The following is a 13,127-nucleotide window of genomic DNA, read 5'->3' on the forward strand; positions in this document are numbered from 1 at the left end:
TTTAGTAAATTTCTATATGATTTATACGAGATTTTATATTCCGCACTATATAGCAAGATAGTTTAATACTATTATCTACAAAATATTCTACATTACTTACAAAATTTTGTATAACAAATCTAGCATTTTTTAAGTAAACTTTGCTATCATTTTTACGAGATTCTATATTCTGCACTAGGAAAAAAAATAGAAAAGAAATAATGATACCATCCATTGAAATTCGAAAATGTAGACGCAAACTTGGTTTGTTTCCCAAAAAGTTTTACAACTCAACGGATCCCATTCCTGTTTCGCGTTTAATCAACTGCAGAAGAGAGAAATTCCCTAAGAAGAAACACACAGATTGCTTTCACTCAAAACCCGCTCTATTTTGGACAGAACACACAGACCAATTCCACTCAACTCGACTGTCACTGTCAACCAATCACACACACATATCGACATGTATGCATATTTGTAGCTAAAGGTGGAATTTCGTGAAGATCTGTTGAATACTACTCCTTGTCTCAATTTTTGTTTGAGGGATCGTCGGAGCAAACCTTAGAAAATGGTCGCCGCCGCGCCGTGCGACCACCGGAGCGCGAAAGAGCTCATCTTCGACGCCGGCGCCGGTGCCTCTGCAGGTAATTGTTTCAGTAACTCACAGTAGCTGCTATTTGCCTCTGTGTTCTCTCGTAATCTGGTGATGATTGGTGTCAATTGTTTTGCTTGGTTGAATTTTAGGTGCAATAGCAGCTACATTCGTGTGCCCCTTGGACGTGATAAAGACGAGGTTAGCTATATTTGGCCTCCCTGAAATGCACACTTCTGGTCGCAATGGTATTAGTTTCTTCCAAGTATTGTCAATTTTAGATTTGTGTTTAAAAGGTTACTTATGTTTGGATCTACTCTGCTTAATCAGCTTATGTTATGTGTTTTTTATTTTGGTGAAACTAGGTAGTGTGATTATTGTGAGCCTGCAAGATATTGTTAGAAAGGAAGGTTTGAGAGGACTTTACCGCGGCCTAACGCCAACTTTGACCGCATTGCTTCCGAATTGGGCAGTGAGTGTTGTCTTTCGATCATTTGAATTTCGCCTGTTGTATGCTGTGTGCCCGAGTAGTCTTTATTGCATCTGTTTAACAATGATGTTGATTTGATAGGTTTGTATTTGCTCATGGAGTGGCTTAATTTAATGCATGGCTGATGGGATCAGATTAAGTGGCTGTTTATTTAATTCTCAGCAGCTGACTGACAAATGTTATTCCTTGTTGGAGCTATTTTTACTAACTTTAATCATCAGGGCAATGTTATTAGCTTCCAGATGTTTCTACTGACAAGCTATTGTTGACCATTCCAGGTATACTTTACAGTTTATGAGCATCTCAAAGAACTACTACATACATACGGTAGGTCTTATATAACATCACAAATTGCTGGATGTTATTGATGATGTTCATTTGTCTCTGGTTCCGGCCCACTAGAAGTGGAATGTAAGAAAAATCTTACTTATATTTTGCAACAATACAGAGGGAAGCACCAAGAGCGACCAGCTTTCAATTGGTTCAAACATGGTAGCTGCTGTGGGAGCAGGTGCTGCAACATCTGTTGCAACAAATCCTTTGTGGGTTGTTAAGACACGACTTCAAGTAGGTTGGGATGATTGTTTGTAAATTTAATGCTTTATAGTTGGGGGAGACAATATTGGCACATATATCTGAGAATTAATAACTTTTATTCGGTATTTCTAATGGCGTGTAATTTGTATATAGCAAGTCTTGTATATTGGCTTATGGACTTGTCTATTCATCTAGTCTAGGTTCTCTTGAAACTAATTTGGATTATGTTTTGTTCTTAGACGCAAGGACTTAGGCCAGGTGTAGTTCCTTACAAGAATATATTTTCGGCTTTGAGTCGAATTGCCCATGAAGAAGGAATCCGGGGATGCTACAGGTCAGTTCCTTGTCAATCGCACAAAATGCAAACTATTTCAACAACCACTGAGAAGGGTCGAGCCAAATTTTCTGGGTTCACATTGTGTTGCTCTATCATAACTTGGCATTTAATTCTCCTTTTGTTGGACAGTGGTCTTCTGCCTTCGTTGGCTGGAGTGAGTCACGTAGCTATCCAGTTCCCTGCATATGAAAGAACAAAATTCTACTTGGCCAAACGAGGTACAATGGCACACTTCAACTTTGTTTCTGATTTTTTTGCTGTCTGTGTTAATATACATCATTAGGGCAGAGGTTTCTTGTTAGATGTGCGGAATAATGTAACTGAAATAATATTCATTATCTGATTGTTTCTTTATTTGGAAGGTAATAAAAGAGTTAACGAGCTCAACCCCGGGGAACTTGCAATTGCATCATCATCTTCAAAGGTTGTTGCCTCTTTATCAACTTATCCTCATGAGGTATGGATTCCTTCCATTACCTCAATATTACACATTTATCTTTGTCAAAAAGGGTAACAAAATATACATTTTTTGGAAACTTGGATTTATCCACCATGGCCATTAAATCGACCACTAGATCAGAGCATTTGCTGATTCATTTAATGAATACTCGAACATGCTTTAGGTTATCCGCTCAAGGATGCAAGAGCAAGGTCAAGTACGGGACTCTCAGCCAAAGTATTCTGGCGTCGTTGATTGCATCAAGAAAGTCTTCAGACAAGAAGGTCTGCCAGGGTTCTATCGTGGCTGTGGTACAAATCTCCTGCGAACAATTCCATCTGCTGTGATTACATTTACCAGTTACGAAATGATACATAGATTTTTGCTGCAACTATCTCCTCCAAACCCGAAACCTGATTCTGGCACCAAGTCTCAGAAGGGATCGACAAGCCCAGGAGAAAACATCGCTTTAGACCAATCTGTATCTAATGATAGAACTCATCTCATTCCTTTGGATAATACAGATCATGAGCTCACTGCTAAGCATTAGCTCACACCCATTTTGCTGTCAATAAAAAGCCACTGCAAGTTTCTCTTGTTGTATGAATATGTTGTTGGATGTATTTAACAAGATGGTTTTGTTTGTAATGTTTCAGAAATCCCAAGTATCATGGAGTACAACAAAACAGAGGAAATACACAAAATAAAGCTCTTTCACGATATGCACATTCCCGCTGCCAATTGAATAAAATAGATGACAAAAACATGCATAAAAGATCAAACAAACAAAGAATGCATAGCATATATATACACACTAACAACATACAGATATCAGCAAACAGAACTCGCCGTAGTTGAGTCACTACTAATCCATGTATCCGTCACCGCCGTGGGCGACGCCTGATAAATTCCACTCTTTAACAGCACCACGTCATCCATCTCCGGCGATGGTGGTATCTTCCCTTTGATGTCGAAATCCCCACCACTCTGAATATCATGCAGGAACGCCACCACCTCGTCCATCGATGGCCTCATATCCTTATCCAGCTGCAGGCACTGGAAAGCCAGCTCCGCCACCGACGTCGTCATCCTCGTCACCTCCGCATCGGAGTTGTACCCCGTTGCCGGATCAATTAATTCGTCGAATGCACATTTCTGGATTTTGTTCACGGCCAGGCTCGCCAGGTTGATCTCATGCTTATGCCGGCTTATGTCCACGGCCGGCATGGACGAGATCAGCTCGATCAGCACCACTCCAAAGCTGTATACGTCGCTCTTATCTGTAAGTTGGTAGCACTGGTGGTACTCTGGGTCCACGTAACCCGGGGTGCCCTGGGGTGCTGTGGAGATGTGGGTCATGTCCATCGGAAAGAGCCTCGAGAGCCCGAAATCGGCGACCTTCACGGAGAAATTGCTGTCCAGCAAGATGTTGTTGGTCTTGACGTCGCGGTGGATGATGTCGGACTTGTGAAGGTAGGCGAGTGCGCTGGCCGTCTCTCGAGCAATGCTCATCCGCATGGGCCATGTTAAGGGCACCGAGCTGGCACGCTCACCGTGGAGGTGCTCAGCCACGGTGCCGTTGGGGATGTACTCGTATACGAGGAGGAGGTTGCGGCTGCGACGCGAGGTGCATCCGTAGAGGGATACGAGGTTGGGGTGGCGGAGATTGGTGAGGATCTTGATCTCGTTCAGGAATTGCTCCTCTCGTCTGTAGTTGTTCTCGTATAGGCGCTTGATCGCCACTTCCCGACCGTCGCGGAGTTTGCCTGCCACGGTGAACCAGTGTTGCAAGAAAATTAAAGAAGTACACAGAAAATAAATGTGTTGCTTTTAAAAAAAATGAGATAAATATTAGATTATTAGTAGTCTATTTATCCCGGCTGACGACACATTTCATTTTTCATTTTTCTCAGATAAGATTACAATTTTGGAAACAATACAACACTTTCTCTCTTTTATTAATACATAGGAGTACTTTTTTTTCTTCAATTGAAGTATCTCCACTTAATATTTAAATACACTTTTAATCTCTCCAATTAAACACATTAAACAACTCCTAAAATCTCGTGCTGACTAAGAAATGTGTTATTTTAGCTAAAAAAGGAGGGAGTACCACATTTTTAAGGTTGGAATATTACCATAATAGACTGTGCCAAAGCCTCCGTCGCCGAGTTCTTTGGAAGGGTCGAAGTTGTCGGCAGCCTCAACGAGCTCGGTGTAGGAGAAGATGGGAATGTCGAAGCTGAAGCTTCCATCTTCGATGTTCGATTTGGAGGGATCATAAGATAGGTTTCTTGAAAGAAGGTAGGCTTCGCTCATCTTTTTCTTTCGTCGCCAAATTATAAATACAATGCAGGCTACCAAGATAGCAAATCCAGGTATCACTGATGATCATAAATCAAGAATAAAGCGAGTTACATACTACTATATTGCCGAATTTCAACGCTTCTAATCAATGTGTGTGAGAAAATCAGCTTACATGTAGCTAATAATATCGTCTTCGACTGATTGCCTGCTTAAGAATTCAAACAAAGAATTATCATTTTCAGTAGTTAGATTTAGGCCAAAATACTGATGCAAACAACACAATTTGGTAGGAGTATAATTTTAGAGCACAAAGACGGTCGATTTATTCGGATTAGAGCCAAAAACATCCAGACACAAACAAACGATACCTGATCTTTTGCAGTAGAAACTGTTATTGTTGGCAGTAAGACACTGGCCTCCCGCATTAAAACAACTAAGGCATTCATCAGAAACATTCCATTCTAAAGTAAAATTAGCAGCTATCATGCTGAACAAATTATCTGACTTTCCACTGTTATTCATAGGTAGCTGAACCAATGAACATCCTTCCGGAGGAGAATCATTGGTTGCTGGAATTTTATAGTACACGGGGGTGAGACAATCTATCATGCTATAGTTTACGAAATCATCATGAAATCTAGATCTATCAGTAGGATCAGTTAAGCAGGGGAACAAGGTGAGATTAGGAGAGAATGAGAAGGAAACAGAAGGCGATCGAAGCATGGATTGGTTCATAAAGGCAAAGCAGCTGCGTTTACGCAATTGAACTCCAAGCTGATAATCACCAATAAACATCTTGTTTGGCTCTGATGAATCATAATCCAAAATAGCAAAACCAAGACCTCCACCACCTAAATTAGTCACTGGATATGGAGTATCACAGCCATCAACGGTGAATAATCCGCAGCCAGGATCATCAGCTTTCGTAAATGGGAACGTGAGATTGTACTTTCCACAATCGAAGGATTTTGGGCATGAGGAATCAGCAGCTTTGAAGAGATGAAGATGGAAAGGGAGCAAGAAAAGCAACAACGTGAGGACAGCCATGTAAGAGAAATGAAGGTTAATTTTGTGAGAGATATCGAAACAAGTTTTGTTCTGGTCTACTTTTGATTATGACAATTCAATTTTCTCGGTTGTTCTCATCAAACACGGCGAAGAAATTTTGTAGGAGACCTTTTTAAAAATTCTAACAAAAGTAATCTATTCAAATAGTGGTTGTTGAAATAGTCTTGGTGAGAAGTTTCCTACTTTCTTACTCTCCGCACTATATAGTTGACTAGCCAGGGTGTATTGGCGCCGTTTTGGTGCTGACTTTTTGCCATTTCAGGTTTAAAAATTGTTCTGTTTTAATCCCAACCAATCACAAGCAGACTTGCACGTCAATTTCAAGTAAACCTCCCCTAAATATATATACCAAGAATATAAAAAATCAAATATAAAAAAAAAAAAAAAAAAATCTACCAAGAAAATAGAGGCATTTGTATGTAAATTCTAATTTCGCGTAAAATTTGACTATAAATTTTTACTTTGTTTTTTTAATTTGTCCATCAATAAAGATTTTTGCACATGCTCCATTCCTTGTTACCTTTTCTTGCAAAAGGGTGGAACCCCAACCCAAGGGCCCACATCCTAGCGCGAACATGCTCTATTCCTTTTCCCTTCTGGTTATCGTTCTTCCAGCTCTTTTTTTTTATAATACATAATTCAATAAATGAAGTTGTTTGATTTAATACTAACTCCGTCCATAAAAAATAGTCTCATTTTGCTATTTTGAAATGTCCACAAAAAATTAGTCCTATTTCTAAAAATGAAAAATCCTCTTTCATACTTTATCTACTTTTTCTCCATATCTCTCTTAATTTACCTAATTTTTCTTCTTCTCTCTAACTATACCAAATTTCTCATTAAAACATGTGCCGTACACACATGAAACTATTTTTTGTGGACAGAGAGAGTAGTATAATTAATTTCGTTGTTTTGTTGCAGATAATGTGGATGTAGTTTTGGTTTACGCCTAATACTGTCAAGTAAAAAAGTCACTAAACTATATTAGCACTGAATTCTTAATTAATTGCAAAATCAAAATAAATCAATAGTTATAATTTAACTAAATATTTAAAAATTTATATGCTAACACCAAATTTTACGAAAGTTCGGAATTTGCAAGCGAAGTACTTAATACTCCCCCCCGTCCCACAAAAATATGTGCACTTCCTTTTTCGTCTGTCCCATAAAATTATGGGAATTTCCATTTATGAAATCTATCCAAATCTATTACCCATATACATCAAGTTATTTACAACTTATATCACCATTAAAACACTAATAATAATGGAGGTCCATATATCCCCCTCCCGCTATTTTAACTACACATCTCCTCTGTCTTTCTTACTTTACCAATTTTTTGTTTAATTCGCGCGTTATCACATGCCAGAGTGAGTACTAAATGGTCAAGGAAAAAGTGTTAATTTACGTAGAATATAACCAAATTTCTTATCTACGTTAACACGTTATCATGATTGACTGAAATTTGCACCGTAGAAAACCTCTACGTACTATGCAAACTCATATAATTAACACATACTCTAACTAAATTATCTACTATCATAAACTTATTTGTGCAAATAATATACCAATCGTGGGATTGGTTTCTCCTCGGCAAAGAAAAAAACAACAGTACCTCTTATACAGATGAATTCATTAATTCCTGCTGTTGTGAAGCCACTGATGTAAACATTTCAACAAGCTTCGGAAACATAATAAGATCAAAAGGTTGGTTGTCATCTCCTTTACAATAATGCATAGGTAGTTGAATCACCCCCACAATTTGCAGCAATGCTCTTATTGGGTGATTTAGGCCCCGCATCGGAATCTGAGATCATTCTTGAAATAATCTTGGGTATTTCGATCAAGAGATAGATTGGATACGTGGACAAGGTGAGATTTGAGGGGATTGAAAATGAGACAGAAGGGGATTTGGAAGCAGCTAAATTTGGTAGAAGAAGAAATTATGGTAGAATAAAACTATATGAGAATCGATAAGTTATAGTGGAATTTTCATTTGATCAATTCGTTTGATTCAGTGAGACACGGAACATTGACTAGGAATGTCTTTTTGCGGATAAAAATGGATGTCAAATATGCCCCAAATTAACTACTATTGGTTTATTGATTTCAAGCCTAGTGTTGTTTTTAAATTTAGTACTATAAGCAATTACTAACAAAAGTTACCTTTTGTGCAAAAACACTGGCCTCCTCTATTGTAGCGAAAATTAGAAACATTCAACTCTAGAGTGAGATCTGCAGTCAATAGATCAGCTTAGTTGATCCTGATGAGTTGCAGGGAGACGATAGAGATATTCCAGTGTAAGCTGCGATAGCTTTGGAAATGATCATGGGGATTGAATTTGATGATGAAGAGTTTCTAGAGGGGTAGGATTTTGGGCATTTGGAATGAGTTTTGAGTATTAGAAGATGTTGGTTTCTTTACTTGAGGACTTTGTTAAATATTGATGTGTTGAATCCCTCAAGTCATTGGCTCCATCTATCACGCTAGACTTGGTCTTCTTTCTAATATAGATTAGATATAAGTTTGACACACTACACATCCATTTCTTGTCTTGTCCCAAACTCGTCTGGCAGCCTATTAGCTGATGTGAATACGCAGGCTAAAGGGAACGAGAATGATCACCATCAACTCTTTTTCCAGTTGGAGTTTGTTTCACATAATAAAAAATCTTGGAAGCTCCAGGGTTGGATGAATGGGAAGATGAGGAAGAGAGAGAGGGCTTAGGTTTCACTGATGAATATCCGAGCCACGAAAACAGCAGATCATTAACACCAATGCTCATAAATCAGAGTTGAAAGTGACGGAATTAAAGTTGAAGGCAAGGAGTAAGAGTATAAATTGGTTGAGCATCAAAGAATGGTAAGGATAAGGATTTACTAGACACTGCTCTTCTGTCCCTGTGCTTGAACAAAGTGGAGCATTTAGTTTTAGAAATAATCTTGGTTTTTTTCGGTAGTAGCTTTACTGAAGCATGTGAAAAAGATGATGTTAAGGGGAGATTGAGGCAGAGACATTCATGAAAGAGTGGGAGAACTCTAATAATGTCTCAACAAAGAAATCAAGGAGAAAGAATTTGTTTTCTGATGTCTAGTTAGGAATATATACGTTTGAGGTTGAGGCTTCTATGTATTATCTTGGATGTTTTTCTTGAATCACAACCGTCCACAGCGAAAAACCACATTTGGGATTACGTGAGAAACCGTACGTAAGGTGAAGTTTCTGCAAATGTAGGATTTTGGGGCATTTGGAATCAACTTGCGGTAGAAGAAGAGAAGACACCACAACACCAGGAATAATAACACATCCTTGCCATCAACAACCACTCTCTCTCTCTCTAGTTTTGGTTAATCAAGACATTGACTCCATCCATCAAGCTAATTGACTTCGAATTCGACTTTTCCTAGAAGCTACGTACAAAATACCCCTACCAACTTTCCTAACTTTCTTCTAGTATGTGCAACACTTTGAATTGGTCATCACAATTAAGAGCATTAACACAACAAGTTCCCTCTTCTACACTTTAGTGCACTAACACATATCCTGTCATACGTTAAAATATCACAATCAGGAAAAGTCAGATTTTCGGAACTCTATGAGTAACTTCGAAATCGGGTTCGTGTTCACACTACTTTATAATCCTAGCTTTTGCTATTTAAGGACTCGTATATTTATAGTCTTAATTCAAACATTATTTACCTATAAAGTTGGCTTTTCCCTTAGCTGATAGCAACTTTGGGTTGAAAATATGTTTAAGTCGGTCCACGTAGATGTGAATGAAATTGATGCGATTAAATTTTCCATTTTATTAAAATGAAGTGTAATGTCTGGTGTTGATTAGGCATGGCGAAAACTATACTATATATTTTGGGCCGTCATGTATTTTTAGGCCCAGTGGATTTAATCCCAGAAATTCGGCAGCAAACGATAGCCACATTGACACATTGTGTTAAGAACAAAAAAAATGGCACAGAATTGGATCACAAAAATCAGACATTAAACTTGATTAAAAAGGTAAGCAATGAAGAAAAAATGTTACTTGGTTTGCAGCTCCTAGAATGCGGGCGGTCGGGGCAGAAACACCTAAAATGGAAAGAAGTCTGATTAAAACCGCAGCGGCCGCCGCTCTCTTGGCACTCACTACAATCACTAGCCGTCCAATTCATCACAAATCCCCTCCTCAAAACCGCCGCAACATCCACAGCTTCATCCCCATACAACCCCACACGTGCGACCACGTTCTTTTGGCACGTGAGCAACGCTCTCCCCAAATTCCCATTGCCATTGCCTCCATACATCGCCAAACCAATCCCTCCAGAACTATTGCAACCAATCTCGTACCTCCGCAGCTCATTGCTCACGTTTCTGCACCCGAAAAGCAAATACAGATCTCCGCCGCCGACGTAATTGAATCTACCGGCGGGGAGACTCGTGTTTCTGATCACTCTCTCGGAGCAATTGCTGCTCTCGTTTAACACTGCGGCGTTGAACACGTGTACAGATCGGTTTCGGTAAAAAATGTCTTCGATTATAAACTCATTTTCCGAGAATCGAAGAAGCGGAGATAGGTTTGTGCAATTGATCGCGAATCCTGGGTAACCGCAGTAATCCGGCTGAGATGATTGGAGGAAAAAGGGGAAGCTTATGTTGGGACCTTTGCCGCAATTTGTCGGCGCGCAGGCTTCGTATTGGTAGTGTGCGCCGCGGCAGATTTTGACAAGGAGAGCGAATATGAAAAGAGAGAAAGTGTGGAGGTTGTCTTTTTTCATGTCTAATTTCTAGATGAAAATGATCAACAGAAACTGCATTTAAGTGTAGTTTTGGTGTCAGTGTCTGCCTAAAATGTAAGACTATTCAGGATTTTTTTTTAAATAAACAAATTATTGGATATCAAATTATAGAGATGCATCATATTGACCAATCTCATATCAGAGATTCAGACCTTTTTGGCAACCGTGTTGAATCGGGTAGTTCAATATTTTAAATCTTGGATTTGGGTAAATCGGAGATTTTATATTTTTTGGTCGTAAATTAGTTAGGGTGTTTTGTGAACATTTTTTTTGGAGATGAGATGTTAAATTTTGAATATTTAGGTAATTATTTTATGAAATTTTTGTGGCTGGGAAGAATGGGATATGAGAGCTGGCTAGGTCCATGAATATCGTCAAGTTGTCGACTGTGATAAAGTTGGTTTTGGAATTTAATAAGATATTTGACTTTTATACTAATTTCCTTTTTGGATTTTCTTATTAATCGGGACTTTGACGATTTGATTCCATCTTTTATTCTGTTTTTTTTTTTTAACAAACTGTCAATTACGCGATTTACACATTAATGAAAAGTTAGAGAATATAAGGATTAAACAAATTGTAGTATCCGTATCTAATCCATATGCAAATATAACAACTTGCTATTAATTATGAAAAATATTCGGGAGGATCAATTTTTCAAAATTATATTGTGTGTTGGTTTACTTACTAATTATGAGGAGTTGATGGGATTACATAAATCTTTTATGGGTGGCAACTAGGCCATCTTGATTCTTGATTACAGAGAATTATCAAGTTAATTATTTCTGTTTATTTTGCAAAATAAATGATGAGGTGAAATCTCAACTGATTAGTTAAGCTATTCCACTACACATTCCGATACGATGACTATCGAATATAGTGTTCTATAGCAAAATAAGCTCAGCAGCCAAAACTTATAAATTAATATTGATGATTAATAATTACGTGTCCTACTGAAAATATACTTAGTCCATGATGATTATACTCGTCTGTGATTCAGTATCTAAAATGAACACGTATGCCTAGCTCCACATTATTAATCAAATACTCCTACTTGTATATAGAGAAAGTAGTTTTGACGAATTAGAAATTGCCAAAATCATATGCCTCATCAATATGCAAATGAAAGATGTTTCCCACTTAGACCTGTTTGGGTAAATCATTAGTGGAGTACTGGTGTAAGTCAATTTTTTACCACGTTACTGATTTAATCAGTTTAAGATAAATAGATAATAGTACTAGGTCAAAAGTTTTTAATCAAATATAAATATAGAACCCACGATTCACTATTTTTACTGCTTTATTTTCTCTCTTTTATATTTTCACTCTCTCTTTTACTTGACAAATCTATACAATATATAAATAAGGAATTTTGGGGGTATTTAGGAAAATAAGAGAAACTTTGGGGGTATTTAAGGAATAGCCTTTTGTTTGTAAATTTAAAATTCAAAATTTGTGACCAAATTTTAGTGAAAACATAAAAATACAATTTATGTAAATCAATTTACACAACTACTATTTTAATGGGAGTGGTGACTCTTTAATTAGTGGGAGTAGTGGCTCTTAATTAGTTGCATGGGACACCTATATTATGTTTTGTGGAAGAAGAGATTAAGAGGCTGGAATAAGAAGAGGTGAGAAGAAAAACGAATAGGAATAATCTATATTGTGTTTTTCAATATATTTAAGATTTATTTGAAATTTGTGTTGTATTTATATTTTAGAGTTGTCTGTATAATAAACTTGCAGATTGTGTTCGTCGCATTCACTCCATCGCTCGTGTTTGGAAGCCTCACGAGTAGTGTCAATTTCCAAGACATCATCTCGTGGTACCGTATACATATGTTGTTTTATATAATGATAACATGGCTTGGTGAGATAACATGGCTTGGTGAGATAACATGTTTGCACCTCCTCTATTATTTCAGTGATTCTAATCTAGACAGTTCTTGAATCTACTGTCCAATGTAACAGGTTTTTCAGAGTGCAACACTTTTTGATTCTCTCACTATTCGTGAAAATGTTGGTTTCTGTTGTAAGATATTTGTCCTTATAATTAGTTTTTGCTTCATTGTTATCAATTGTATTTCATGTTTAAGTTATTGGTACAATATATTGTTATTGTAGAAATATGTGATTTTAGAACTTGAAATAATAATATTGTTTCTCATTCGGTATATGTGTTGTTTTTTTCTCGGTCTAATTTTATATTTTTTAATATTTTTTTTATTTATATATTTATGATTTCAGATTTCATATAATCATATTTTTATGAATTTGTAAAATTATTTTAAAGTATAAAATAAGTTTAAATTTAAAAAAAATGAATCGTGCATCGCACGTGAGTGATACTAGTTGAACATTAAAATATGTGTTATTTATAAGTTTGGTTATTTTTTCATAACGGAAGAAGTAGTTATTATAAGGATAAAATGTGGATAATTTAAGAAAATAAAAATAGAGATGTAGGTTACTTACGCATATTGAGGGAGAGAACTTAAATCACCAACAAACCACTATTGTTGTACCTTGATTTGATTAGCCTATTCACTTTTATTTATTATGTTTTGTACTCCGTATTATTTTC

General features: G+C 37.2%; 2 protein-coding genes across 6 annotated transcripts; one reads left to right on the top strand and one right to left on the bottom strand.

The window, feature by feature from the left end:
- The first annotated feature begins 242 nt into the window (after positions 1 to 242).
- Positions 243 to 2,977, top strand: LOC125188153 (nicotinamide adenine dinucleotide transporter 1, chloroplastic-like). 2 transcript variants are annotated; one of them, XM_048084905.1, is made up of 9 exons: positions 243 to 623; positions 724 to 819; positions 937 to 1,043; positions 1,340 to 1,388; positions 1,510 to 1,628; positions 1,838 to 1,932; positions 2,065 to 2,153; positions 2,298 to 2,359; positions 2,559 to 2,977. In XM_048084905.1, exons 1-9 carry the CDS (start codon positions 548 to 550, stop codon positions 2,922 to 2,924), a joined length of 1,059 nt encoding a protein of 352 aa, XP_047940862.1. In that variant the 5' UTR covers positions 243 to 547; the 3' UTR covers positions 2,925 to 2,977. The 2 variants fall into 2 exon arrangements, with proteins under 2 accessions (XP_047940862.1, XP_047940861.1); XM_048084904.1 differs by having other exon boundaries at positions 245 to 623; positions 2,298 to 2,392.
- Positions 2,978 to 3,069: 92 nt separating this feature from the next.
- On the bottom strand, positions 3,070 to 10,535 carry LOC125188151 (LEAF RUST 10 DISEASE-RESISTANCE LOCUS RECEPTOR-LIKE PROTEIN KINASE-like 1.2). 4 transcript variants are annotated; one of them, XM_048084901.1, is made up of 4 exons: positions 9,790 to 10,535; positions 4,854 to 4,886; positions 4,513 to 4,758; positions 3,070 to 4,140 (listed from the first exon to the last, which is right to left on the bottom strand). In XM_048084901.1, the coding sequence occupies exons 1-4, from the start codon at positions 10,517 to 10,519 to the stop codon at positions 3,206 to 3,208; spliced, it is 1,944 nt and encodes a 647-aa protein (XP_047940858.1). In that variant the 5' UTR covers positions 10,520 to 10,535; the 3' UTR covers positions 3,070 to 3,205. The 4 variants fall into 4 exon arrangements, with proteins under 4 accessions (XP_047940858.1, XP_047940857.1, XP_047940859.1 ...); XM_048084900.1 differs by having other exon boundaries at positions 4,854 to 4,889; XM_048084902.1 differs by lacking the exon at positions 9,790 to 10,535 and adding an exon at positions 5,050 to 5,914 and having other exon boundaries at positions 4,854 to 4,889.
- Between the last annotated feature and the right edge of the window lie 2,592 nt (positions 10,536 to 13,127).

This window comes from Salvia hispanica, chromosome 5 (genome assembly GCF_023119035.1).
Source record: "Salvia hispanica cultivar TCC Black 2014 chromosome 5, UniMelb_Shisp_WGS_1.0, whole genome shotgun sequence".
NCBI lineage: Eukaryota > Viridiplantae > Streptophyta > Magnoliopsida > Lamiales > Lamiaceae > Salvia > Salvia hispanica.

What these genes read in the sequence shown, in the direction of transcription:
- LOC125188153 (XM_048084904.1), top strand. Translation starts at nt 548, where the DNA reads ATGGTCGCCGCCGCGCCGTGCGACCACCGGAGCGCGAAAGAGCTCATC. An exon ending in CGGCGCCGGTGCCTCTGCAG is followed by an intron (nt 624 to 723) that starts GTAATTGTTTCA and finishes GTTGAATTTTAG; the next exon opens with GTGCAATAGCAGCTACATTC. An exon ending in ATTCTACTTGGCCAAACGAG is followed by an intron (nt 2,154 to 2,297) that starts GTACAATGGCAC and finishes TTTATTTGGAAG; the next exon opens with GTAATAAAAGAGTTAACGAG.
- LOC125188151 (XM_048084900.1), bottom strand. Translation starts at nt 10,519, where the DNA reads ATGAAAAAAGACAACCTCCACACTTTCTCTCTTTTCATATTCGCTCTC. An exon ending in GACGATATTATTAGCTACAT is followed by an intron (nt 4,759 to 4,853) that starts GTAAGCTGATTT and finishes TATGATCATCAG; the next exon opens with TGATACCTGGATTTGCTATC. An exon ending in CTTTGGCACAGTCTATTATG is followed by an intron (nt 4,141 to 4,512) that starts GTAATATTCCAA and finishes TCACCGTGGCAG; the next exon opens with GCAAACTCCGCGACGGTCGG.